This window comes from Zosterops lateralis, assembly GCF_965231275.1.
Source record: "Zosterops lateralis genome assembly, chromosome: Z".
Taxonomy (NCBI): domain Eukaryota; kingdom Metazoa; phylum Chordata; class Aves; order Passeriformes; family Zosteropidae; genus Zosterops; species Zosterops lateralis.
Window position 1 is genome coordinate 21,383,891 of NC_139800.1, and position 24,383 is coordinate 21,408,273.

The 24,383-nt window shown below is 54.7% G+C and overlaps 1 protein-coding gene across 4 annotated transcripts; it reads right to left on the reverse strand.

Annotated features, from left to right (window-relative positions):
- Positions 1-6,885: 6,885 nt before the first annotated feature.
- DNAJB5 (DnaJ heat shock protein family (Hsp40) member B5) lies at positions 6,886-23,268 on the reverse strand. 4 transcript variants are annotated; one of them, XM_083883554.1, is made up of 4 exons: positions 23,142-23,268; positions 16,132-16,376; positions 13,305-13,903; positions 6,886-9,174 (listed from the first exon to the last, which is right to left on the reverse strand). In XM_083883554.1, the coding sequence occupies exons 2-4, from the start codon at positions 16,340-16,342 to the stop codon at positions 8,941-8,943; spliced, it is 1,044 nt and encodes a 347-aa protein (XP_083739680.1). In that variant the 5' UTR covers positions 16,343-16,376; positions 23,142-23,268; the 3' UTR covers positions 6,886-8,940. The 4 variants fall into 4 exon arrangements, with proteins under 4 accessions (XP_083739680.1, XP_083739677.1, XP_083739679.1 ...); XM_083883551.1 differs by lacking the exon at positions 23,142-23,268 and adding an exon at positions 20,554-20,682; XM_083883553.1 differs by lacking the exon at positions 23,142-23,268 and adding an exon at positions 16,450-16,634.
- Between the last annotated feature and the right edge of the window lie 1,115 nt (positions 23,269-24,383).

Sequence of the window (24,383 nt, forward strand, 5' to 3'; positions counted from 1 at the left end):
GTTCTTTTGTTGTCTAAACCCATGTCTCTAGTACTGTGTGAGCCCTCTTTGCTCCGGTGGAGCCCATCTGTGTGTGTTCCCCTGCTGTGGACAGGGCTGCTCTTCATGCTTAACACCTCTTAGCTCTGTTAATGGAAGAAATTGGTTTGGCAGGGTCTCTCCTCTGCCCTGGCTTGGCCGGAGGAGCCTGGCAGCAGGTACTGCTGTTGCTTTTCCAAGGCTGGCCATGAGCTCTCAAGGTCTCTTACTGATGTGGCTCTGCAGCAAAGGATATCTCCCACAATCCCCATGTTAGCCAGGCACAAGGGACACTTGGGGTGCCTCTCAGGTTGTGGCACAGTGTGACTACTGTCGTTGGGAAGAGAGGACCTTCAAAATGTTCTATGTATCCCAGTTTCTGGTGCTTGTCTTGGATCTCTGGTGGAAAGCTGGCCGTGTGCTGTGACCCAGACACAGTAGCTGGGTTCTGATCATGGTTTCCTTTCCTTTTCACTTGTTCTGCCTCTCTGCTGTGCTGCTTTCTTTATTTTTCCTTCTGTGTACTGAAAAGTGTGCTACTGCTGTACTTGGTTGTTTTATGTTAGGGAAGCCCTTGGTCCTAGGAAGCAGGAACAGGACAAGGGGCTGGATATGGCTGAGCCCTCGGCCTGAGGGGAGCAGTGTCATTAGAATGCACAGACCAGCTTTTAAGGAATGCAGGAACTGAGGGTTTCTGTAAGGAGGGTAAAAGCAGTATGTGTGGCAGAATGTTTCCCTGGGCCTTTGGGGCTGAGCCATGAGGGGAGGGCAGGAGCTGTGAGGCTGGGCTGTGGGGTTTCTGTCCCAAGGACAGGCACATCCTGAACGGTTCCATCAAGCCATCTGTATTTGAGGGGAGAGCAGAAGGACAGGACTGGGCATCAGAAAGGGCTGGTGCGGAGCCGTGAGGATAAGCACAATGAAATAAGGAACGCTTTATTTAAATAGCACAACCCCCTGCGGGGGAAGAGGCGGTGCAGGCCCCGAGGGGCCGGGCTGGCAGCTCACCTGCGCTGTCCTATTTGGGAGCTGTCTGCCGGCACCACCGTCCCTGTCCTCACACCACCTCTGCTGCGGAAATCGCTCCTGCTGGCTCCGGCAGGGACACTTCTGGCAGCAGGGTTGAGGCTGGGAGGGCTGGTGCTTCCCCTGCCCTATTGCATCCCGGTTTTGGGTTAAACATCACTTTTCTGCTCTAGGGTTGATTCTCCTCCCTGAGCTCTGCAGGGGCAGAGATACCAGCTTTGCTTTGGCCACTGGGAACCAGACCCAGGTGCTTTCTGTCCCCCGGGAAAGGAGCTCTCCAGGACTCTCCCAAACTCTCTGCAGGGTGTCTTCTGCCAGTGTGAGAAAATCACCACCCAGCAAGTCGAGGAGCAGATCCATCTTGGCGTCTTTGTCTGCTGCGGAGGCTGGGGCGAGGAGGGCATGGGATGGTGGGGTGTGTGCTCCAGCTCCTGGCAGCCCAAATCTTCCTCACTGCCTCTCCTAGTTGCAAATGCTAATTGCATCCAGCAGAGGGGTTGGAAAACACCCTCCTTTCTTCCCTGCCGTCTGTGGGACATGGCTCCCGGTGAGGGGACAGGATGCTTTCCAAGAGCATCTACCCCTGCTCTGAGGCTGTGTGGACCTGGAGGGAGGGCTGAGGGTGTCCCCCAGATCTCCACTCACAGCCCCCGCCCCATGAACCTCAGCAGCCCCAGGCGAGCCGTTGGTATCAAGGACTGGGGTTGGCCCCGCCCCTGTCAGGGCTCCTCCAGCAGAGGCCCCGGGCAGTCACTGCCGGGGCAAGAGACATTCCGCAGCACCCTCCTCCCCTGCCCAGATCCTTGCTGGGGGCACTGGGCAGCTCCCAAAAATGCTGGAGAGAAGAAGATGTTGGCTCAGGCTTGCCCTGGAGGGTGTGAGATTAAATGAGGGGGAAGCTGAGGGCATACCCTTCTTTTGCTGACGTGACCAACACCTCTCTATGTCTCCCTGGATTCTACCTGTGGCCTCAGAGCCCCTTCACCCCCTACAGCCTCTACAGCCAGGCCCCACAGGGACCATTGGACTTGATGGGAGCCACAGTCCAGCCACACTTGATGCAGGGTGGGAGACTTCTCTCAGGCCACGGTGTTGGGATTAGGTGTTGGTACCTGATCCAAAAGACTGGTACCCTCTTGCACCAACCCAAAACCCTTTGGGCCCAGCAGGTGCTCCAATCAGCAGGAGGCCACAGCGATCCTGCTCCAGGCAGGTATGGATGTGCTGTGGGCATCCCTTCTCCAGTGGCATCACTGGCCCCCAGGATGTCCCTTCCCCTTGGGCCCCCCAGGTCATGTGCATCCTCTCCCCATGACTATCCTTGTCCCGAGGGCATCCCTATTCCATGGGCATCCCCTGCACTATGGATGTGTCCTCCCCACTGACATTTCCTGCCCCATATGCATTGCTTCCCTATGGAAGTTCCTACTCCAAGGACTTCCCCTCCTGTGGAGCTTTGAACCCAGCTGGCAAATCAGAACCACTCAGCTGCTCACTCACACCCCACATGCCACAAGCCCCCAGCTGATGGGCATGGTGTTCTATGGCATGGAATGTCCCTTTGGCCAGTTCAGGTCAGCTCTCCTGGCCACAGTCCCTCCTGGCTTCTTGTGCACCTGCTCACAAGCAGAGCATAGGACACCGAAAGTTCCTTTGTCCCACCAGAAATATGGATGATTTCTGCCCTGTGTATCTCCATGACTTTGGGGTGCACTGTGTAAAATAGAGGATAGAGGTAGGGTTCTTGTACTCCTGGTCATTGGATTTGCCACTGACTTCTTGTAGAAATGGAAACACAGAACACCATGAGCTGGAATGGACCCACTGTTACCATGGAGTCCCCTAGGGATACACCATGTCCCTTGAGGGCACTGTCCAAACACTTCTGGAACTCTGAAATGCTTGGTGCTTTAACCACTTCCCTGGGGAGCTGTTCCAGTGCCTATTAACCCCCCTGGGTGAAAAACCTTTTCAACCTAAATCTCTTCTGACACAGCTTCATGCTTGCCATAGGATCAGGAATACTACACTATACCCTTTGACTCTGCCTGGGAAACTACTCACTGGAGACTGGGCAGCAAATACTCTGGAAGAACCCCCATTTGTGATTTTTTTCCTTTGCTATTCCCATACCTGTGTCTCTATGGTCAAGGTAGGTTTTTCTTCCCACGTTCTTATGTCCTCTCCATATGCTTGCAGGTAAAGCCACCACTATCTCCTTCCTATTCCAGAAAAGAATGCCTGCTGTTACCAGCCCGGGGCAATGGAGAACTTCCAAAGACAGAAGGCAGGAAGGAATCAGATGTGGATGCTCCATCCTTAAGAATGTTCAAGGCCAGGCTGAAGGGAGCTTTGAGTGACCTGGTCCAGTGGAAGTTGCCCCAGTCCATGGCGGAGGCTTGGAATGAGATGAGCTTTAAGATCTCTTCCAACCCAATTTTTTCTATGACTGATTCTGTGAAAGAAAGGAGATGTAGGAAAATGTTTCCACCACAGTTTGACTATCCAAGGAAAAAAGGCCACGGGTGCAGTTATGAACAGTTCCCAACAGATGGCTCCCGAAATACAGAGGGAATGGCAGTACTGGGAGCTTCTGTCAGATTCGTCTCACCAATGGAGATTCTGTTGTACCAATGGATCCAGTTGGAGGCCGATTGTGTGAGATTCAGACAGGCTGAGTCCTGGGTCCTGTTCCTGGGTCACAATAACCCCAGACAGAGCCACAGGCTGTGACAGAGTGGCTGGAAAACTATGTGGGAATTGACTGGGACTGCTGGTCAACAGTGGCTGAACATGAGCTGGAGTGTGCCCAGGTGGCCAATGTCAAGATTTCCTCGCATCCTCATTGAAGACTAGAAGCTGAGTAGTTATAAAGGAAGTCCTTTATTGCATTGTTGAATCAGTCTCATGAAGGCAAAGTTATTGGAGTCCATATCAGTATGCAGAAGCTTTCTGAGATAAAGCCTCTAAGTCCCAAGGTGAAGCAGCAACCACAGCTGCAGTAGAGGCATCAGCAGTCTGTGTCCTGTGAGCATCTTATAGAGTAGCAGTCACAGCAGCAGCAACAACAGTGGCATTGGTGTTTTCAGGAGTTCTGTGTGTGTGTGTTCTCAAAGTAGTGCATCTTTATTCTATTTTTGCCAATTAGATACTTACAAAAATTTTCTGTATTCTTGCTGGGCCAATCCTAAGTTAAGATTGATGTGCAATGGCAAATGCAAATTCTTACACAAATCCTATGTATGTAATTCTATCTGTTCCATCTAGGAATTTTCAGCAAGGCTACATTATTTTTGTCATGACTAGAATTTAACTAACTTTGCAAAAGGCAATGTTACTGAATTATAAACTAGGCTTTAGGGCTTCTCTTACTAGCTAATACAGGCACTTAAAATCTTCTATTTATTTAAAACTAAACTTGCATTTCATGTCTGTGTGTATTTATGTATTTTAGTTCCTCTGAAGGTTCTAATTCAATCCTCACATTTCTGGGCACTTCTGGGTCTGTATGGATTTGGCCTGGAGGGATTCATACTCCAACAGGCCAAGAAGGCCTAGGATATCCTGAATGTGTCAGCAATGGTGTGACCCAGGAACAGGGCAGTGCCCATCCCCATATGCAGGACACTGGTGAGGCCACACTCCAAGTCCTGTGTCCAGTTCTGGGCTCCTCACAAAAAGAAGGACACTGAGGTGCTGGAGTGAGCTCAGAGGAGCTGGGGAAGGGTCTGGAGCACAAGTCCTGTGAGGAGCAGCTGAGGAGCTAGGGGTATTCATCCTGGTGAAAAACAGGCTCAAAGGGGACCAGATCACTCTCTACAGTGACCTGAAAGGAGGGTGTAGTCAATCTCTTCTCCCAGTTAGCAAGCAACGGGACAAGAGGAAATAGCCTCGAGTTGTGCCAGTGGAGATTTAAATTAGATATTAGGATAAATTTCTTCATGGAAGATGTTGTCAAGCATTGCAGCAGGCTGCCATGGCCGTGGTGCATTAGAGTATTTAAAAGGTGTGTATCATCAAATCACAGAATGTTTAGGTTGGAAAAGACCTCCAAGGTCATTGAGTCCAACAATTAACACAGCACTGCCAACTCCACCACTAAACCATGTTCCTAAGCACCAGATCTGTACATCTTCTTGGAAACTTTCAGGAATGATGTAGATGTGGCAATTAAAGACCCCTATAAGATACTACTGCAAAGTACTCACCCAGGCCCCATGGAAGATCAGTGTCACCACAGGGGACACACACCAAGCAAGGTGCTCCTGCAAGCATATGCACAAGAACTTTAAATGCCAACAAAAAAACTTTGTGAAGAGAAACTATTAAACTAATACAGCCAATGCTTATAACAAACCTGGTCTTACATGCTCTGCTCAGATCTATTGTTACTCTATCCTCTGGGCCCACGTTGGGCACTGGAAAGAACTGCTGAGGTTTCACTAAGTGCCATGCAGCCACTCACTCATTGTCCCCATTTATACGCTGGGCATGGTATTCTGTGGCATGGAATATCCCTTTGTCCAGTTTGGGTCAGCTCTCCTGGCCATGCTCCCTCCTGGTTTCTTGTGCACCTCTCTGGCAGAGCATGGGAAACTGAACTGTGCTCGAGTTAGGGTAAGCACTGCTGAGCAACAACTGAAACGTGTTATCAACTGAATCCTGAATCCAAATCACAGCACTAGAGAGAAAATGAACTCTATCTCAGCTGAAAGCACCACTTACTCCATACCATTTATGTCATGGCAAGTCCCCTGTGACTTTTGTTCTCAGTCGTTTGATCCCTTTCACTGCCTAAAGAGAGCCCTTAAGAAGGATGAGAAGTTTTTGACAAGACCATACAGTGACAGGACAAAGAGTAATGGCTTCATAGTGATGGAGGGGGAGTTTGGATTGGATATCAGGAAGAAATTCTTTACTGTCAGGGTGTGAAGCACTGGCATGTGTTGCCCAGAAAATCTGTGGATGCTCCGTCACTGGAAGTGTTCAAGACCAGGTTTGATGGGGCTTTGAGAAACCTGGTCTAGTGGAAAGTGCTCCTGCCCATGGCAGAGGGTTGGAATGAGGTGAGCTTTTAAGGTCTCTTCCAACCCAGATAATTTTTTTATAGTGTGAATACATCACTTCCCGTGTCTATGGACCACCCCTATAAAAGTCCCTTGCGGTTGTTTAGTCCCTGACCTGTCCATGACGCCCGTCCTAGGAGTCTTTCAGGGCAGGAAACGTGTGGTGGTGTCACACGTGGAAACCAGTTCTGATTCCATCACTGCTGGGCTTGGCTGGTTTCACCAAAGCTCATCATTCATTAGCATGGCAATCAAAGGAGAGTTGTGTTCAGATCCCCAAATTTAGAGAGGCAAGGTGACCAGTGATGGTGAAGGGCATATAGTGACCATGGAAACCACATGCAGTGCTATGTAGCAATTAACAAAATCCAGTTTAATATATTGACTATTCTCACCCCAAGTCAAACCCTCTTAAGCCACACACTGAACTTGAGAGATGGGCACAAGGCCCATGGGTTTTGCTCTCATCTCCTGTCCCTGTGCACTGCTATAGATGAGAGCACTGTGCAAACATTGCCTGGCAGGTCTTTCCATGGGTACTGGTAATGCCTCTGGCTCTCACCCTGCTTCAGGGCCCTTCTGAGAAGAGATGGGCACTGCTCTCTCCAGCCTCCCCATGCAGCCCTTCACTGACCACTCCACTGCCCATGTTAGTCACATCCCAGAGCCCTGAGGGGACAGAGCCCCTCACTGCCGTCTTGGCAATGTGGTCAGCACAACTGAGGCCATGCATTACAGGAGCAGCCATTCTGTGACCAACGAGGTCATCTATTCATTCCCTCTCTCTTGTTATCAGGCCCTGAAGGTCCTGTGCATGAAACACAAGAACGAACACATTTCTTCTTCTCCCTGCCAGCCTCAAGGACACCTGGCCAGGGTGGTGGTGGCAATGACCCTAGCACAGAGCCCTCTCCCTGCTGCCTGCTGGAGCCCAGCCTGCCACCTCCCATCACAACACACTCTGATAAAGTGTATTTTTCAAAATACTTCTTTATTTCTCTCAATACTGACATTACAAAAAAAAAAAAAAAAAAAAAAAAAAAAAAAAAAAAAAAAAAGAAAATTACAAAAAACCCCACTATAAAACATTCAGGTCTCATTGAAACCGAGAAAAACAAATCAGCTTGCATCTGCATGCTGGCCTGTCTTCTCGCTCACGGCGTCCACCACATTTCTCCACGGTGAATTCCACAGGGACCAGTGGAGGGAACCGGTGGCCTCCTCTTGCTGGCCAAAGCAGGTGATTGATTCAGCAGTGCCTCACAGGTCTCCTTGCCCCACAGGGTAACACTGTACAGCTCCACCTCAGCCCCATGGACACCGCACGCACAGCCCCCCACCCCAAGGGACCCCCTGCTTCAAGTCAGTAAATTATTTTTTTTAAGGAATTTAATTCCTTTTTTTAAAGGAATTAAAAGAAAAAAAAAAAGGATTCCCAGGGCAGGGGGGAATATTTTGGCAGGGGTTTTCTTGGCAGTGCTGCAGTGAAAGAGGAGCTGTACAAAGCCAGGTCAAATGTGCCTCCTGGTCCACAGCAGCCCTTTCCTGGGAAAAAAAATGGCATGAGGCAGAGTGGGCTGAGAAAGGTAAGAAATATAAAAATTCTCCTGATGGAAATCCAAAGGTTTTAAAAAAATACAGTATTTTAAAATGGAGCCACTAAACAGACTGCCTCATGCACCTCCCAGCTCCACCCTGATGTCCAGAAACACCTCCTGAATGAATTGTCCCTGTAGAAAAATATATACACACGCCTCTCTCTTCCTATTGGAATCCCTAATTTGACCTGAAACACTAGTGAAACCCACAGCTCTGCTCACACTTGGCTCTGCTTTTGCACCCAGATTAGTGCTACACGCACACACAACCCCACTCCGGGGGTTTGCTGTTCGTGTGGCTGAATCATCCCCCTTTCAATAAAAGCCTGGGTGCGTCAGGCCAGTATCCCCAATACAGGCAGAGAAAAACCCTTACAAAGTTTATCTAATGAGCTCTATATATATGTATTTAAAAAATAAAAGCAGCAATGCAAACTCAACACATCTGAAAAAAGAAAGCTCCACCCTGGGCTTTCCCCCCTCCTCCTGCTGGCTGAGGCCCTGCGGGCAGCAGGTGCAGGCAAGTGCTGCCCACGGGCACTGGGGACATCCCTGGGCAGGGGCAGGAAGCTGGATGGACCATCCCCACGTGTTCCGTTGTTCGGCACAGCCGAGGCTCGGTGTAGGCTTGGCACAGGAGACTGGACCACGACTGGACTTGGTACCGTGGCCCCTGGAGAGAAATTGTCCGGCTACTGGGGGGGCCACCGCAGGCAGGAGTGATCGGCACCGCGGATCAGCCGGGACCCCAAACAGCAGCAAGTATCAAAGAGGGGAAGAGAAAAACCAGCAGCGGGGATGCCAGATCCTGTGGAGTCCTATTTACACAGCGCCGGACCCCGGCAAGTCCAGCTTCTTGTGGGAAGAGTGGCCTGAAAAGCAAGTGACATAAAAAACCCACAACATGACACACCTCCCTGGGCAAAGGGCCACAGCTCTTGCTTGCGCAAGGCAAAAAAATGGACCTTTGGGAAGAAAGAAAAGGCTTGGCAGCTGGGAGAGTTGTGGCAGACAGGAGTCTCCCCATTGTTGGAGTAAACAAATGGCCAAGAAGGATTGATAGGGGGTGGGTCGGATGGGTTTTTTGGGGGAGAAAAATAGTGTGAGGGGTTGGTGGGGTTTTTTTTGTTCTTTTTGCATTTAAAAGTGCTGTGGCACCTTGGCTCTGTGTAGGCCAGGTGCTGTGGCACATGCGTTTGTGTATTGCTGCTTTGGAGGAGAGTCCCTGGGCTCTAGGAGCATGGGAGGTGTTGCTTGAGGATCTGTCTTGTCTGGGGAGCTATTCTGTCCGGGAAGCGGATTTTGAACTCCACGATCAAGTCTCCTCGCTGGCTGGGGGCCTTGGGGAAGGGCAGCCCTTCCCCGCGTAGTCTCTTCACTGTCCCTGGCTTGATGATGTCGTTGCAGGGAAGCGGGATCACTCGTCCATCGATGGTGGGAATGTTCACGGTGCAGCCGCACAAGGCCTGAGGGAGGAAGAGGGAACAGGCCATCAGATGGGGTTGACATCCCACAGCATCTCGACAGCCACACCCTGTCCCCCCACTGGTTGCTCCCCTAGTTGAGCTGCCCAGCTCCCCTTTGGATGCTGGCCAGGAGCATTGTGTGATGCTCACCAGTGCAAGCACAGCTCTCTGCTGGCACCAGCCTGGTCCCACCACTGTGAACTAGGCTGCAGGAGCTGTGCAGGAGACGGGTGCCTGCTGCAGCTCTTATGGGGGTAAGGACTCCCCTCTCCACTTCCTGGGCTCTCCAGAAGGCACCACCAGCAAGAACCCAGCCACCCACAGCAACAGCACAGGCTATATTTAGCCCCTTTTCAGCCTCGTCGCCCAGCCTCGGGCAGCCGAAAATCCAGCTGAGATCATGGGATGCTGCCACAGCCCATCAGCTGTCACCCTCCAGAGTACGGCAGCTCTGCCGGGTGCTGGGGTTATCTATAGCACAGCCCATGTCCCATGTCCCATCCCTGTCACCGACAGCCCCCACAAGGCCATGCCAGCATGCAACAATGTGCAGCTGTGGCACTGAGCTTCCCTGGGAGCTGAGGTGCTGGTGTGGCTGGTTCCTGTCTCCTATCCTACTGCACAGCCAGGAGCCAGTGTGGGGGTGCCACCCCTCTGTACCCCAGCCCCCCAGCAGCAGCCGCACACCGGCCTGCAATGGCGAGCCACGTGATGCGGGAATGCAGCAAGAAAATCCTTGTGTCCTTAAATAACTCAGACAGCTCTGTCGTACATGTGGGCAGGATTGTCTCCAGGCTTTCAGCAAGGGCTGAACAGGAAGACTGCGGAACGATGTTTCTGGAAGGGGATGGGGGCTGGGGGGCTGCTGAGCTATAGCCTCAAGCTTCCACGTGGGGGCCAGCAGAGGTTTGTCCCTCTGAACTGGGTCCTGGAGGTCCCAGCCCTCCCAAAACAGCCTGCAATGGGAGTGGAGAAAGATGCAATTGCTGTTTCTGGGTAAGTGGGGGAATGTTCTGCCATTTCCCCACCAGGAAAAGTCTTCAAAGGCAGAGCAGCAACAGGCACCAGGAGAAACAACTCATGCTGGCCACTGGCTCTGAGAAGATGGATGGGGCTTCTGCAGTGGAACCAAGGCTTTGGACCACAGGGTTTGCAGTGGGATCTGTGCCAGAGCTGGTTCGGGGTCTCTGTGGAATGGATAACAGTGGAGAAGGTCCTGTCTCCCTTGCATGGCTCATCGGCACAGGTCTCCTGGAGAGGTGTCCTCCAGGGATGAAATCTTCAGCCCACAGGAGGATGCCATCACCAGCTCTGTGTGAACAGCAGGTGCTTGGCTGATCTCCAGCCGGTTGGAGGGAAAACAAAGGACAATGTCCCCATATCAAGGAGTTTGTGCTGTGCATTCAGGCAAGGATGCCAAAGCCCTCCTGCTCACTGGTGCCCAGTGCACTGTGCTGTGGCTGCATGTGCCCACGTGTGCCAAGAAAGGACACCTCCAGACACTAAAACAGAAAGGAGAACAAGAACTCCCTGTGAGAACACGTGGATAGGGAAAGCAGGCAGAGATGTGAGCAGAAGCAGGCGGTAACAGCGAAGGCAGACAGGATCTTAATGTTTCCTTCCCAGAGCCAAGACGCAAGAATCCAAGGCGATCGCTCCTCCACCGTATGTCCCTGTTTTTCATTCTTGCTTAACTTTGCTGGCATTTGGGAAAACGGTTGCTGAAGTAACACCAGTAACCGCGGGAGCTACCCCGCATCCTAGAAAGAGGCTTGGTTTATCTCTGGAGATGAAATCACCCTGGGTTTGAGCGCTGTGCGAGCAGAGCTTTATCTAGGTCACCACTGGGTCCTCCTTCGCTCACAGCGAGGCCACCGGGGAGGGCATTGCCATCGGCTGCATCCCAGCCGGGTTGAGCCGAGGTGTGGATGCTTCGAGGAAGATGAAGCCAAGTAAAGGATGCAAAGCAGGATAGTGCCAAGGGTAGGCTTTAGGCAGCAGCCAGGAGGGCATGACGCCCTCCTGGCAGTGCTGCCTCCCGGCAGAGGCTGGTGCTGGTGGAGCCGTGTGTCTCCTCCCTCCCGCGGCTCCCTGCTGTGGCACACGCCTCTGATTTTAGGAAGGAAGACAACAAATCCCAGGAAAAGCACTCCTACATCCGTGATTCTGCAGCAGAGAGGTGGCAAAAAGCCTGCACTGCCCTGCAGCCCAGCCAGTAGGCTGGGACTTGACGGCTGGGAGGGTCCTCCAGCACCCATCACCTGCCAGCTTTCCTGCTGGCACTATGTTCTCTCATGGCAGTGTCAGAGACCAAAACTTAGGCTAGAAAAGGCAGCCTTTCAAGGCAGAAGGTGCAAGGAAGAGACCCAAGACTACAGCCAAAGGCTGAGGAGATGGAGAAGTTGTGCTCTGTCACATACTGAGGTGGCAGTATACAGAATTGGAGAGCTCCCAGCGTCTCCTCCTGCTCCAGAGCACTTAAGGAACTTCTTTTCCTGGAAGACAAATGCAGCAGCGTATCACACTGCCCTGGCAAGCAGCAGGCTAGGGATGACAGCCAGACCTGCAGCTCCGTGAGGATGCCCAGCATGTTGGGTTTGTGCTAGGGGAAGTCAGAGACCAGAAATTCCAGCTGAAAGAGAAGAGGAATTTGCCTGGAACATAAATTTTCTGCTTTGTGTCTGCATTGTGCAAACCCACTGCCAGCATGGAGGCCTTCCTCATGGAGCTCACAGGTGTCCAACACTTCTGGTGCAACAGTTAATGGTGGTGGAATGTATTTCTCCAGTTGCTGCTCAAAAGTCAACTCCAGGCAAGAGTCCCTCCAGCCTGGTCAGTACACAAACTTAGGCTAACATGGTCTGGGTATCAGCACAGCCAGATCAGGGTTACCTTTACAGATAAGGGGAATGAACAGAAGGAAATACCTGAGATATGGTATGCACGCCTCCATAAATAAGGCAGTCTCCCCCAGGTATTTCTGGCTTGGCGAGGAGAACCAGCTACTGCGGGAATAAACCTCTGTACTTTGCACTGTGAGGGAAACTCTACTGCTGAGTCTGCAAGTTGAGTGGAGCTGAGTTTCCTTCAGGAGTGCCCAGCTCTGCCTGGCCTGTGTGCTTTTTGCCCCCAGTACCCCTGGTCACAGCCTGAGTTGGGATGCAGAGCCATTGTAGAACTCTCCTGACTTCTTGGCACGCTTCACAAGATCATGTTTTCCTACCTCAGGTCTGGCCCATTGAGCTTATTTCTTTTAAATGTATTTGAGAACATAAATCTGCCTTCAGGAAGGAAAAAAAAATCAGCTCATTAAGAAGACAGACAGCGTCTACCGTCTGAAAGGAACAGCAAATGGCAGCTGCCAAAAATGTCAACGTTAAATGCAGCTGCCAGCTGGGATTTATTAAAAGGTAGTTTTACAGCAGCAGTGGCGAACAGCACATCTTGTACTGAGGTAATCTCCTCTTTCCTCTCCCACCTTCACGCAGATTGCTGGATGATCTGATGCATCCATCCAGCCCCGCTGTGACCTCCAGGACTGGCAGCCTGGAAGTGTTGAGTTTTACTCATTGCCTGGGTACTTAATTTGTCTGGTTGCTTATCTAGGAAAGCCAGAATCAAGGAAAACAGCTCAAGCACTGCTCAGGGAGGGCAAGGGATCACTTTCCTCCACGTGATCTGCTCTCTGCCCATGGGAAGAGGCACCTGGTGCAACCTTAGGGCAGTAACTCTAAGCCACAGTGGGCACAGCTACAAGAAAAGCAGGAATCAGACTGATGCCACCCAAACTGGGTTTTCCCTTGTTCCTATTGAGGATGTGGCCTTTGTTCCACATGTGAATACTCTATGCTAAAATAGAAAAACAAGACATGGAGAAGAGAGAAAATGGACAATACCACCCCAATTGACTCAAGAAGTGAGGGTCAGCAGGGACTGGATTGGTGTCCCACAGCTGGCATGGAAGTCAAAGCACCTCCAAAGCCAAGACTAAGTTGGCTTCTGCAGCTCCTTTCTTGTGACCTACCTGGTCTTTCCTATCAGAACAGAAGAAGGACTGATCCCCATCTTGGCCCCAAATGCCATGAACCAGTGTCACCTCACATCCCATGGGGTCTACGCCCTGTACCCACCTCTTTAAGACTGATGTTTGCCGTGTAGATCACGTTTGTCCCGTCCCTCTTGAAGTGTGAGTGAGGCTTGTCCTTGAGGATGAAGACAATGTCTGCAGGGATGTTGTCTGGAGTGGCATCCCCTTCTTTGGGGAATGTGATTTTGGTTCCCTCCTTCCAACCCCTTTTGATGACAATGTTTAGGATCTTGTCCTCAGTCCGCATGGTCCGGCCATCAGCATTGAGCCTTCTGCGAGTGATCTTCATCCTCTTGGTGGATCCGTGGTAGATCTCTTCCAAGGACACCTTGAGCTCGTGGATGACAGGTGGATCTTGGACCTTCCTCCGCGTGTGCAGGGACTCCTGGTGCCGCCGGTGAACCCCATTAATGCCATTGAAGCCAAATCGGCCGAAGGCACTGAAAGGGTCGTCGTCATCATCCATATCCATGTCTTCCTGGTCAAAGCCATTGAACATCCGGGAGCGGCTGCTGGCAAAGAAGATGTCAAAAGGATTGGAGCCTCCGAAGAAGGACGCAAAGGTGGCGTGGGGGTCTCCGTGGAAGGTGTAGTGGAAGGTGTTCCCTGAGCCACCTGAAGAGCCACCTCCAGTTTTGAGACCTGGAAGAAAGGGAGGAAGAGGAGACATGAAGACTCCCTGTGGTGGAATGCTCTGGAAGGACTGCATTGCCCAGGTGAGAGAATGGCCTCTGCCACCTCCAGGCAGTTCTTCCACCCTCTCCTGAGTGCGCAGGTCACCCCTCCAGCCCAACCACAACGAAGGCACCCTCTCCACCCATGACATACAGTCCTACCCCTACACTCTGCAAGTTCATTCTGAGGTTTTGCTCCCTCTATCCCTACTGAAGGACCTCTGATTCTCTCTACCCAGTTCACTTAATTTTAATTTAAGACATACCCTGATCAACCCACCTCCATTCTTCCCCATGAACAGGCTCCTTCCTGCCCCAATAGCCTTGTATCGAGGACATTAGAAAACGGATATTAGGAAAAATTTCTTCACAGAAAAGTTGGTCAGGCATTGGAACAGGCTGCCCAGGGAAGTGATGGAGTCACCATTCTTGGAAGTGTTCAAAAGGTTTGTGGATGTGGCACTTAGGGACATGGGTTGGTGGTGAACATGATAGTGCTTCATTAAAGGATCTTAGTGATCTTCTCCACTCTCAGTGACTCTGTGGGAAGGTGGAGGTGAGCAGACTTCCAGGTTGGCATTCAGCTCCCTGCACATCGGATTTATAAAACACCAGGTAAGCTTTGGGTTTGGATCATTTGGCACCTTTCCCATGGGAAACTCCCCTGCCAGGTCCCAGGCTGAGCCTGACGTCACTGCAACTCATCTTAAGTCCCAAGGAGTCAAGGCACATGACAAGTGCCCCCCAGAGAGGTCACATATGCTCTGCAAGGCTATTTTTGACCAGGAGGGTTGGGAAGGGTTAAGCCAAGCCTAGCTCAGGGACTATTTTCAGGCCACACCAGTGACAGTGAAGGACTATTTCTGACAGGCTGTCCTTTGTCCCAACCCCCCACGCCCCCTCCACAGCAGGACAAGTTTGGGGGTCTCTTCTGAGTGCTGAAGTCAGTATTCTGGGTGGGCTCAAGGGGCTTTCCTGCTTCACCTTGCCTACACAGCATGTGGGACCCTGAAGCTTCTCAAAATGGTGATCTTCATTGCCCCAAAAAAATGGGAAACAAAAGGTGTGGGGAAGGTCATGGAACATGAGAGGCTCAACACTGATGGGACATGAGGGAAGATGGTCTTTAAATTGATGAGGGAGTGAGGGAGCTCTTCTCCTCTTTTTTAATTCACTCTTATTTTAGATGCCTGCAGGGGACGGGAATTTTGGCCAAATCCCCAGTGAGCCCCATTCCTAATAGACTGTACAGCCAAGAGGTTTCACCTTTAATCCCATGACGCCAGTCTGAGCAGGGTCCGATTTCATTGAGGCCTCCTGGGAAAAGCTGGTTTCCCACTTGAGAGAGTCTCTTCTCATTTTACAGGGCAGCAAATCACTGTGCCCAGTGCATCCATCATATCCCTGACATAACTAATGGGTCAACCATTAACCCACTGCTGCTTAATCCTGCTGGTGGCTTTTGAGGGGATGCACCTGCCCAAGAGAGAAGCTGCCTCTTCCACCCAGCAGCCTGCTCCTGCCAGAACTCCTGCTCTTTTAAGCACCCAAGTCCTGGGCTGATTAATGCAGATGCTATTCGGCACTCTCCTCGAATGGAGTTGCACTCTTCCATCATTGACTAATAAGGCCGCCTGCGTTGGAGCAGCTCTCCTCCTCCTCCTCCTCCATGCCAACCACCAGACAACAGCAGCCGCTTGGTTTCAAAACAAGGGCCTATTACTTAAATTGGGAAAAGCTTTGAATCCTGTAGGTCAGCCTGTACCACGGAGGACAGCGGGACCAGTGCCCAAGTGCAGGGGGAATGTGGGCAGAAGCAGTACATCTCTGCTGCATTATTTAGGTCATTTAAAGAGCTGCTAACAAGATATTCCAGGTATGACCCAGAAGGTGAGCTCCTTCCATTTCTCAGCTGGCACCCATCGTGTTGGGGCAGAGGGCAGGGGGAGCCCAGCCACCCCAAGAAGCAAGGTGACCAATTGCTGGAAAAGTGAAGCAGCCTGGGGAGGAGCGGGATGAGAGGTGATTTCTGTCACCTGTGGAGCCTTCACTCTCTCCAATTCTTTGGCAAACAGTCCCATTTCAGGAGTAGGCATGAAACACTGAAACACCTCTCTGTGAAAACCCTCCCTCACCACTAAAACTGATTTGGACCCCACATCCTTGCCTCCCAGTGGGCAGTGCTTATCCCCTTACCTTCCTCCCCATACTGGTCATACACAGCTCGTTTCTTGGGGTCACTCAGGACGTCATAAGCCTCTGCAATCTCCTTGAACTTCTCCTCAGCACTGGGGTCTTTATTCTTATCGGGGTGATATTTCAGGGCCATTTTCCGATAGGCTTTCTTGATTTCATCTTCATTGGCGCCACTCTGGATGCCCAAAATCTTGTAATAGTCCTTCCCCATGACGGCGACGCTGCCAGGAGCCGAGTACTTATTCCTGAAAGGAGAAAGACAGCTCTTCGTAAGGTGAATATCACACAGGGGCAGTCGGGGACGGGACTGGCACACACTTATCGCGGAGCCGATGCTCCCTGTGTCCCACAGGCCAGCAGCACCAGAGCCAGCTCAAGTCCACGCTTCCCTACAGAGGTCAGAGCCCCGGTGCCAGAATGTATCCCAGCTCTGGTTTTATCCCGCTGAGCCCCACGGCTGGGATGGACAGACTCATTTCTGAGGCTGACAGGGCGAGAGAGCTCAAGTCAGGGCACGGTGCTATTATAGAGGCCACGCCACTGCTAACGTCAGGCCAGGACCACGTCCCTGTCCGTCCCCCCCCCCGGCTGAGTCAGGAGGGCTGAGCTATGTCCAAATGTAGCTGCCGGTCTGTGTCCACCCCCTTGCCTGGTTCTCTCCAGCTGGGGACCTGAGACCCAAGATGGGGTGATGACAGCAGGTTTTGGAGGCTGAAGGCAGTGGCAGGGACCATGCTGTGCCTTCACCTTAAAGGAACTTCAAACATTTTATTCCTGAAAGCAATTGGCATTCAGCTGGAGATAAGCGCCTCCGGCTGTCAGAGCCGTAATTTGTATTTAGTGGAGAGAGAACAGAGCCGTTAGACAGAAACATCTTGTGATGGTGGGAGGGTTTTTTTCTTTTTCTGTTTAAAAAAAAAACCCAACACTTTCTAGCCTGACTTGCACTCCCCGAGAGCCTCCAGCTGGATCTTGCAGTAAGCCAGGAACTCAGGGCTCACTCACTCCATCGCGCGGGGGCTGAGGCCGTGCCCATGCCTATACTAAGGCATGGAAAACCTGGTGGCCGTAATTCATCCCCCAGTCACCACTGGAGTTGCAGCCACCCAGGGAGTGGCAAGAGGAGATGGCAGGGCTGCTCCTCCCGGCAAAAGCTAACAAGCCCCATGCCTCTCCACAGATGTTTCCCACTGCTTCTGGACTTTTAGTTACCTGACAGCAAGCACTTCACACCCCGAACCTCAAGGTCTGGCCTGGCCCCTCTCACACTCAGTGCTGACCCTGCTTCTCCCAGGTGCTGCCCTAGGAGACCTGCCCCTCCACTGCTCACATCCTGCTCCCTGTTACAATCCAGGTTTCACCCCATCCTTGCTCCAAACACACCTGAGCCGCCTCAGCACACTGTGCCCCTCCAGCAGAAGGATTTTGGCATGGGGTGTGAGCCTGGGTTCTTTTCTTCACCATCATACAAGCTGCCAGATGTTCTCCTCATCCTTACTATATCCATGAGCTCCCATTGGAGGTCGCAAAGGGACCCCCCCACAACCACCACAGCTCAATCAAGGATGGCTATGCTCCCCTAGAATCCATGCCTGGGTGCTACTCTAAGCATCTGGCAGCCACACCAAGCATCCAACACTTGCCTTGGGCCATGCCTTAGGCAATGATCACCTACAGGAGCTTGGAAATCGGTCCCACATTTGACCACCCCCATAAAAACCACCGACTTCTGCTCTTTTTTGCTACAGCCATGGAGAAGAAGCTTTGCTGTAGATGGGGAGAGGGGCTAAGACACCCTTGAAGGACACAGTGAGGGGAGATGGGGGAATCTGTAAACACTGTACAGCAGCTCAGGCAGCACAAAAGAGGTGGGAGGAGGTCCCTGGGGGCATGAAGAGCATCTGACAGTGTCTCCTGTGGCAGTTCCGAGATGCCAGCACATTTCTATACCAGCTCCTCCATGCAGAGATGCCAACAGCACCCAGCCCATGCAGGTGCTGGGAGATGCTCTGCCCCCAGCCCAGATGAACCTCCTCATTTACCCTCTCTAAGTGCTTCAGGAGACCCTGAGGTGAGCAACAGGCGAGAGAACCAAGAGCTATCCTGCCCAAGGATCACTCCAACAACCCACTTCCCCACAGCAGCCTCCAGTGGAGGGCAGGGGCTCCCTGACATTAGTACTGGGACAACGATTTGGCCCTGTCTGGATGTTGCCAAATCTCCCACAGTGAGAGCAAACCAAGCAGTGCTAAAGACAACCCCATCACACCCTAGCTCCAGCAACACAGACCTGACAAACCTTCAACTGTTGCTGCCCAGGGACCAGTGTCTGGCTCTGACCCCACCTTCCTGACAGCACCACTGGGACACCCTAACGCGGCCAAACCCCCACAGCGCTTCCCACGAAAACACACCCCATCCTGGCAAAATGCTGCCCCCACTCACAAGATCTCTGGTCTTGCCCACCGAGAGGTCTTTGGCCAGGGTGGGGATGCCTGATAAGGATCTCTGACCTGGCCAAGGACCCCTTCGTCTGGTTGGGCATGGCCAAGGGAATTTCTGTACCAAAATGCATCCCGGTGCCGCAGTTTACCGTGTCGGAGAGGACCAGGTGCCGGTGGGTGACCCGGTGGGTTAAGGCACGCTCCAAGGCTCAGCTCACATGCACAATGGTGGTAAAACACGACTCTGTCCCCGCAGAGCCTCCTTCCCTCCCACCTCTCTGGGATCAGCTGCGCCTTGCCACCGATCCTCTCCCCCTTCTGCTCAGTCATCCTCTCCTGACTTCCCATTTAACCCCCTCGGGAGCGGCGGGGGGTTTCAGGCAGGCAAAGACATTCCTGCATCACCCTTGCATATCAGATGCCTCCCGATAAGCCACGGCCACCCTGCCTTGATAAAAACCACAGGCGTTCTCCTGCCCTGCTGAGCCAACCCAGCCTCCATCCTCCTCTTGCAACCACACCAAAAGAAAAAAAAAATTAAATAAAGAATAAATCTTTGTTCCAGCCCCGCACATGACATCAGCCCGAGCAACCGCTGGGCGAGCGCGCCAGCTGAATAGCGATCGTTTGACATAATCCCTCCGCTCGGCAGTCATCTAAGGGAACAAACCCACCCTGGCAACGGCACAAGGGTTTTTTTTGTTCCATCTCGGGGTGCAAGGTCACCGCGGGATGCCAGGGACAGGCGCTGATGGTTTAACGAGGACACAAGGTCGAGAGGCGGAAACCCACTTACCGAAACTTTACGAACACATTCATAGTCCAAGCTGTCATTTTTAAAGGCTCTAGTTTTATTTTAAACATCGCGGCTGTCCGCAGGCGGCGGCAGGTGGTGTGTGCCCGGCCGGGAGGCACTGGAGGGCGGGAGGAGGGTGGGGGGGCGAAAGGTGCTGGCTCGTGCCGGGGATGCCGCCGCCGCCAAGGGATGCTCTGCCGGCGAGTCCCTCCCTCCACCTCCTCCGGCACACCCAAAGGGCAGCTCTTCGCCAGCCCGGCAGCCGTGGTTGGCTCTGACCTCGCTCCCAGGATGGCTCCGAAAGGGCTCCTCCGGTCGACGCGGTGCCGCCGGGGAGCTGCCGTCCTTTGTGCGCTTCCCAGCCGCGCAAGGAGAGACCCTTCAACGGAGTCACTCGCCGTGCTGTAATTTCCCTTTTAATTGGTTTCTTGACGCTTTCTTGTTAAACCGACAGATTAAGACACTTCTGCTTAATCCGTCAGCTCCGGCACTCCTCCTCTCCGCTGCCGCAAGGCACCGAGACGCCTGTACCGTCACGTCCCCCACGCAGCCCTCTCCAAGGAGCGCAGGGAGCTCAGCCAGGAGCCCCCCGGTGTCCCCAGTAACGGCTCTGCTGACGCCCAGGGCTGAGCACCCGCCAGGCGAATCGGGTAGGGGGAAAAGTAGGGCGGCGTTGGATATGGAAAAAAGTCACGTTAACCAATGTGCACCTCCCCAGCTTTTCCCGTTCGGATGCACGGGGGTCCCTGTGTCCCCCTCACCGGACGCCGGCACCGGTCCCCCGGCAGAAGGGCTCTGAGTGCTGCACTCCCGCCCGGCGTCCCGGGCTCCCCGTGGCGGCAGGGCAGCGGGACGGGGACGGTGCGTCCCCCGAGCCCACGGCGCAAAACCTACTTCTGAGAAGTCACCTTCAGGCACGACAAGGAAAGCTAATGCCACCGCGTCCCCTCGTCTGTCACCGTCACTCTCAGGCCACGGAGAGTATCCTCTCCAAAAGCTCTACACCGAAACCAGGCAGCCGTACTGGGGATATCACCAGGTAGCTCCTGCATCCCACCCGCGGCAAGCGAAACAGCCGGGCGGGCGACAGCCCCCATCCCGCTGTGTCCCCCGGGGCTGGAGTCCCGGCGGGTTCCGAGCCGGGTGCGTTCGGCGAGGCGCGGGTGCCGAGGCAGCGCATACCTCTCGGCGCGGCTCCAGAAGAGCAGGATGGCCGGCATGGTAGCGTATCCCGGGTTCAGTCAGGGAGCTGGCGGAGATCTTGTCGCGCCGGGGCAGGCAGAGCCACCCGTGCCCGTGCTGGATGGCAGCCGCAGGCAACCAGGCAGCAATGTCATGACTACCCGCAATGAATCATCCCCTCCCCGAGCCCCCACACGCACCGCCCGCCTCCCCCTCCCCACCGACAGCCCCACTGGGGTGCCGGCACCTGCGTGGGGACGGGGTTAACCCTCCCCTCGCTGCCTCTGCCAGCACAGCCCCCGCTGCCAGCCCCGCCGGCGGCCGCCTCCTGCGTGGGCACGGATCAGGACCCCCGCTCAGCATCTCCCCAGAAAGGGTCCCGTATCTCCACAGCCACCAAGTGCGGCCTCCTGCGTGGGGCTGGTGTCAAGTACCACTTGCCATCACCCCCGACAGGGTCCCCCACTTTCCAGACTTATCTGGTGCTGGCCTTTGAGTGGAGATGGGGTCAAGCCCCTCACAACGTCTCCCCAAGTAGGTCCCCCTCTCTCCAGCCACACTCGGCTGCTCACAGCTGTGTAGTGATAGGGTCAAGCCCCCCATGCTGCCTCCCCGTGTAAGGTACTCCATTTCCAGACTGACCAGGACGCTCACAATGGCAGGGGGACGGGGTTAACCCCCCTCACTGCACAGATCCCCACCCCGTGCCCCCTGCCCAGCCCCACTGTGGGGCTAAGAACTTCGTGGGGATGGGGTTTATCTCCCCCTCCCAAGCCCAGAGGCACTGTCCTTTTTAGGGGCTGTCAGGCACACGGGGGTTCACTCGTGCATTGTGCCTCAGCGTACAGACCCACAGAGGTCCAGGGGTGACCCCTTGCCATGATCAAGCCCCACTGGGACCCACTGTCTGCCTCAAGAGGAAAGGGGGTTAACCCTTTCCTTCTGGTCAGCTCTTCCAGGAGATTGTAACCTCGACTGGGGACAGAGCTTAACTCCTTCCATGCTGGTCCCTCTAACCCTGTTACTATCACCTGGGTGGGAAGTTACCAACTTTCTCACCAGCCAGTTCAGCCCCGCTGGGACACACAGGTACCCCCAGTGCGGTGGTGGAGGGGTGTTGATCCCTTCCAGGCCACACCACATAGCTCAAACAGAGCACATTATTCCCTCCAAAGTGAAACAGGAGAGAGGGACTGACCCTAACCTCACCACCCCCTTCAGCTCCACAGGGCTGTACTGCAGCACCATGGCAGGGGGTGTTACCCTCTTCCTCCCTGCCCCACTTGGATGCACCATCTCTGTTATGGGGCAGGGGGGATTAACCCCTTCCTGGCACAGTCTTCAGACCCACAGGGGCACGTGGTCATCAGGTAGGGCAGCCCAGCTAACTCTGACCCACAGCCCCACCATGAACCCCTGACACCCCACGGAAGCCAGAGATGCCAACTCCTTCCTCCCCCACCTTCAGCCCCATAGGAGGTGTCACCCCATGGTGACAAGACAGGGTGGCTACCCTCTGTTCCCCGCCCACAAAAAGGCAAAGGGGCTAAACTCCCAGACTCACAGCAAAAGCCTGTCACCCTTGGGACAGAAAGGCCGATCCTGCCAGCCCCCGGGGACACCCTGCCACTTCATAAAGCAGAGGTTTAAGCCCCCATACAATGACAGACTGTCACCCTACGGGAGCAGCAGGGTAAGCACTCCTTCCCAGTCCTGTAGGGACATGGTGTCACCCCACGGCCAGAGGGCACAATCACCTCCAGCCCCACGGCGACACCCTGTCACCCCTCGGGGCGGAGGGACTGACGCTCCCCAGCCCCACGGGGATATCCTACCGGCCCACAGGGCAGGGGAACCGACCACCCCCTCGACTTCATGGCAACACCTTATCAAGGCACGGCGCAGAGAACTGACGCCCCACTCCCACAGCAGCACTGTCGCCCCTTGGGAAGGGGGGCTGACACCTTGTCGACCCCGAGATGGAAGCACTGCCCCTCACCCCAGAGGGACTCTGTTCCCCCTCGAGGCTCTGGGTCAGATCCCCCCGGCCCGATGGGGGCTCCCTCAGCCCCCGGGGTGGGGGGACTGACCCCCGCCCAGCCCACGGCAACACCTTGTCCCCGCACGGCGACACCCCGTAACCCCCCGGGCGGGGTGACACGACCCCGTCCACCCCACAGCGAGCGGCTTCGCTCCGAGGGCCGTGGGGACTAATCCTCCCAGCCCCGCGCCACAACTTGTCACCCCAGGGCGGTCCCGCAGTGACACCCTGCCCCCCCACGGGGCAGCGGGACTGGCCCCTGGCCGCGGTGGCTCCCCGCGGCGGCACAGCCGGGGCGGGGGTCGGGGCGGGGGTGCGGGGGCGGTCGGGCGGGCCCCCCCGGCACTCACCGCTCCCGCTGTCCCGGGGCGCCGCGGGCTCGCTGGGCCGCCCGCGCCCCCGCCCCCCGGCCGCCACGTCAGGGGAGTCCCTCCCGCGCGCGCCACGCCCCCGTTGGCCCGGGGGCCTGTCCATCGCCTGGCCGCGCCGCGTGGATTGGCTGTTCCTGAAGGGGAAGGCGGGGCGAAGGCGGGCACCCGCCGCTCACCTGCCCGCCTCTCCTCCTCGCCTCCCAATCGCCGGATTCCATTGGCCAGTTCAAGCCGGCACCGCCCTCTCGGCGCTCTCTGATTGGTCGGGCCCTCTCTCGCAGTGGCGGGATCCCCCGGGGGAATCTTCTGGAAAGGCGTGATGTCATCGAGGAGCCGCGCCTGAAGCTGTTCCTGCGCGGCCCGTCCCCCGCCGCCCGCGGGCCCGGGGGCGCGGGGAGCGGGGTCTGACCCGGGGTCGGGCGGGACCGCGGCCGTGGGTGGTTCTCAGAGCGCCGGGGGCACCCAGCGCGCTGCCGGAGCCTGGGAGCTACGCAGTTCGCCATCCCCCATGACCTGGCAGCCCCCCAGGACTTCGGTGCAGGCAGAGCTGTCGTGGTGTCGAGCCCCTGAGTGAAATGAGGTTGGAAAAGGCCCCTGAGCTCAAGTCTAGCCTATGACCGGACACCGCCCTATCCGCCAGACCATGGCACTGAGGGCCAGGTCCACTCTTTGTAGGAATGCCTGCAGGGATGTCACTGCACCGCCTCCCTGCGCAGCCCAGGCCAGTGCCCAGTCACGGCGTCTGTGACAAAGTTCCTCCCAATGTCCAACGTAAACCTCTCCTGGTGCAGGTGGAGACTTTGTCCTCTTGGGCTGTCACTTGTTCCTAGGAAGGAGAGGCTGACCCCCACCTGGCCGCACCCTCCTGTCAGGTCATGGTAGGAAGTGGTAAGGCTCTCCTTGGAGCCTCCTCCTGGCTGAACACCCTGAGCTCCCTCAGCTGCTCCTCATCAGACTCGTGCCCCAGAGCCTTCCCCAGCTCCATCACCCTTCTCTGCTGAAGGAGGTTCAAAGTCCTGGAAGCATTTGGGAGGGCTGGGAGGGTTGGATCCAGGGTGGGAATTGTGAGGAGAAGGTGTCTGGAAGCTACTGGAGTAGCAGGGCCGTGCTGTGGGAATACAGGGCAGTGCAAGCATCTCAAGAGCCCTGCCTGCCTAAGGGACCGATGGGGGCATTAGGAACAACAAGTCCCTGGCGAGCTTAAAAAGGACATTGAGGTGCTGGAGTGAGTCCAGAGAAGGGCAATGGAGCTGTTGATGAGTCTGGAGCACAAGTCCCGTGAGAATTGGCTGAGGGAGCTGGGAGTGTTTGGAGAAAAGGAGGCTCAGGACACACCTCATTGCTCTCTGCAACTCCTGGACAGGTTATAGCCAGATATATCTGGCTTCATCTCTTCTCCCAGGCAGCCAGGGACTGGA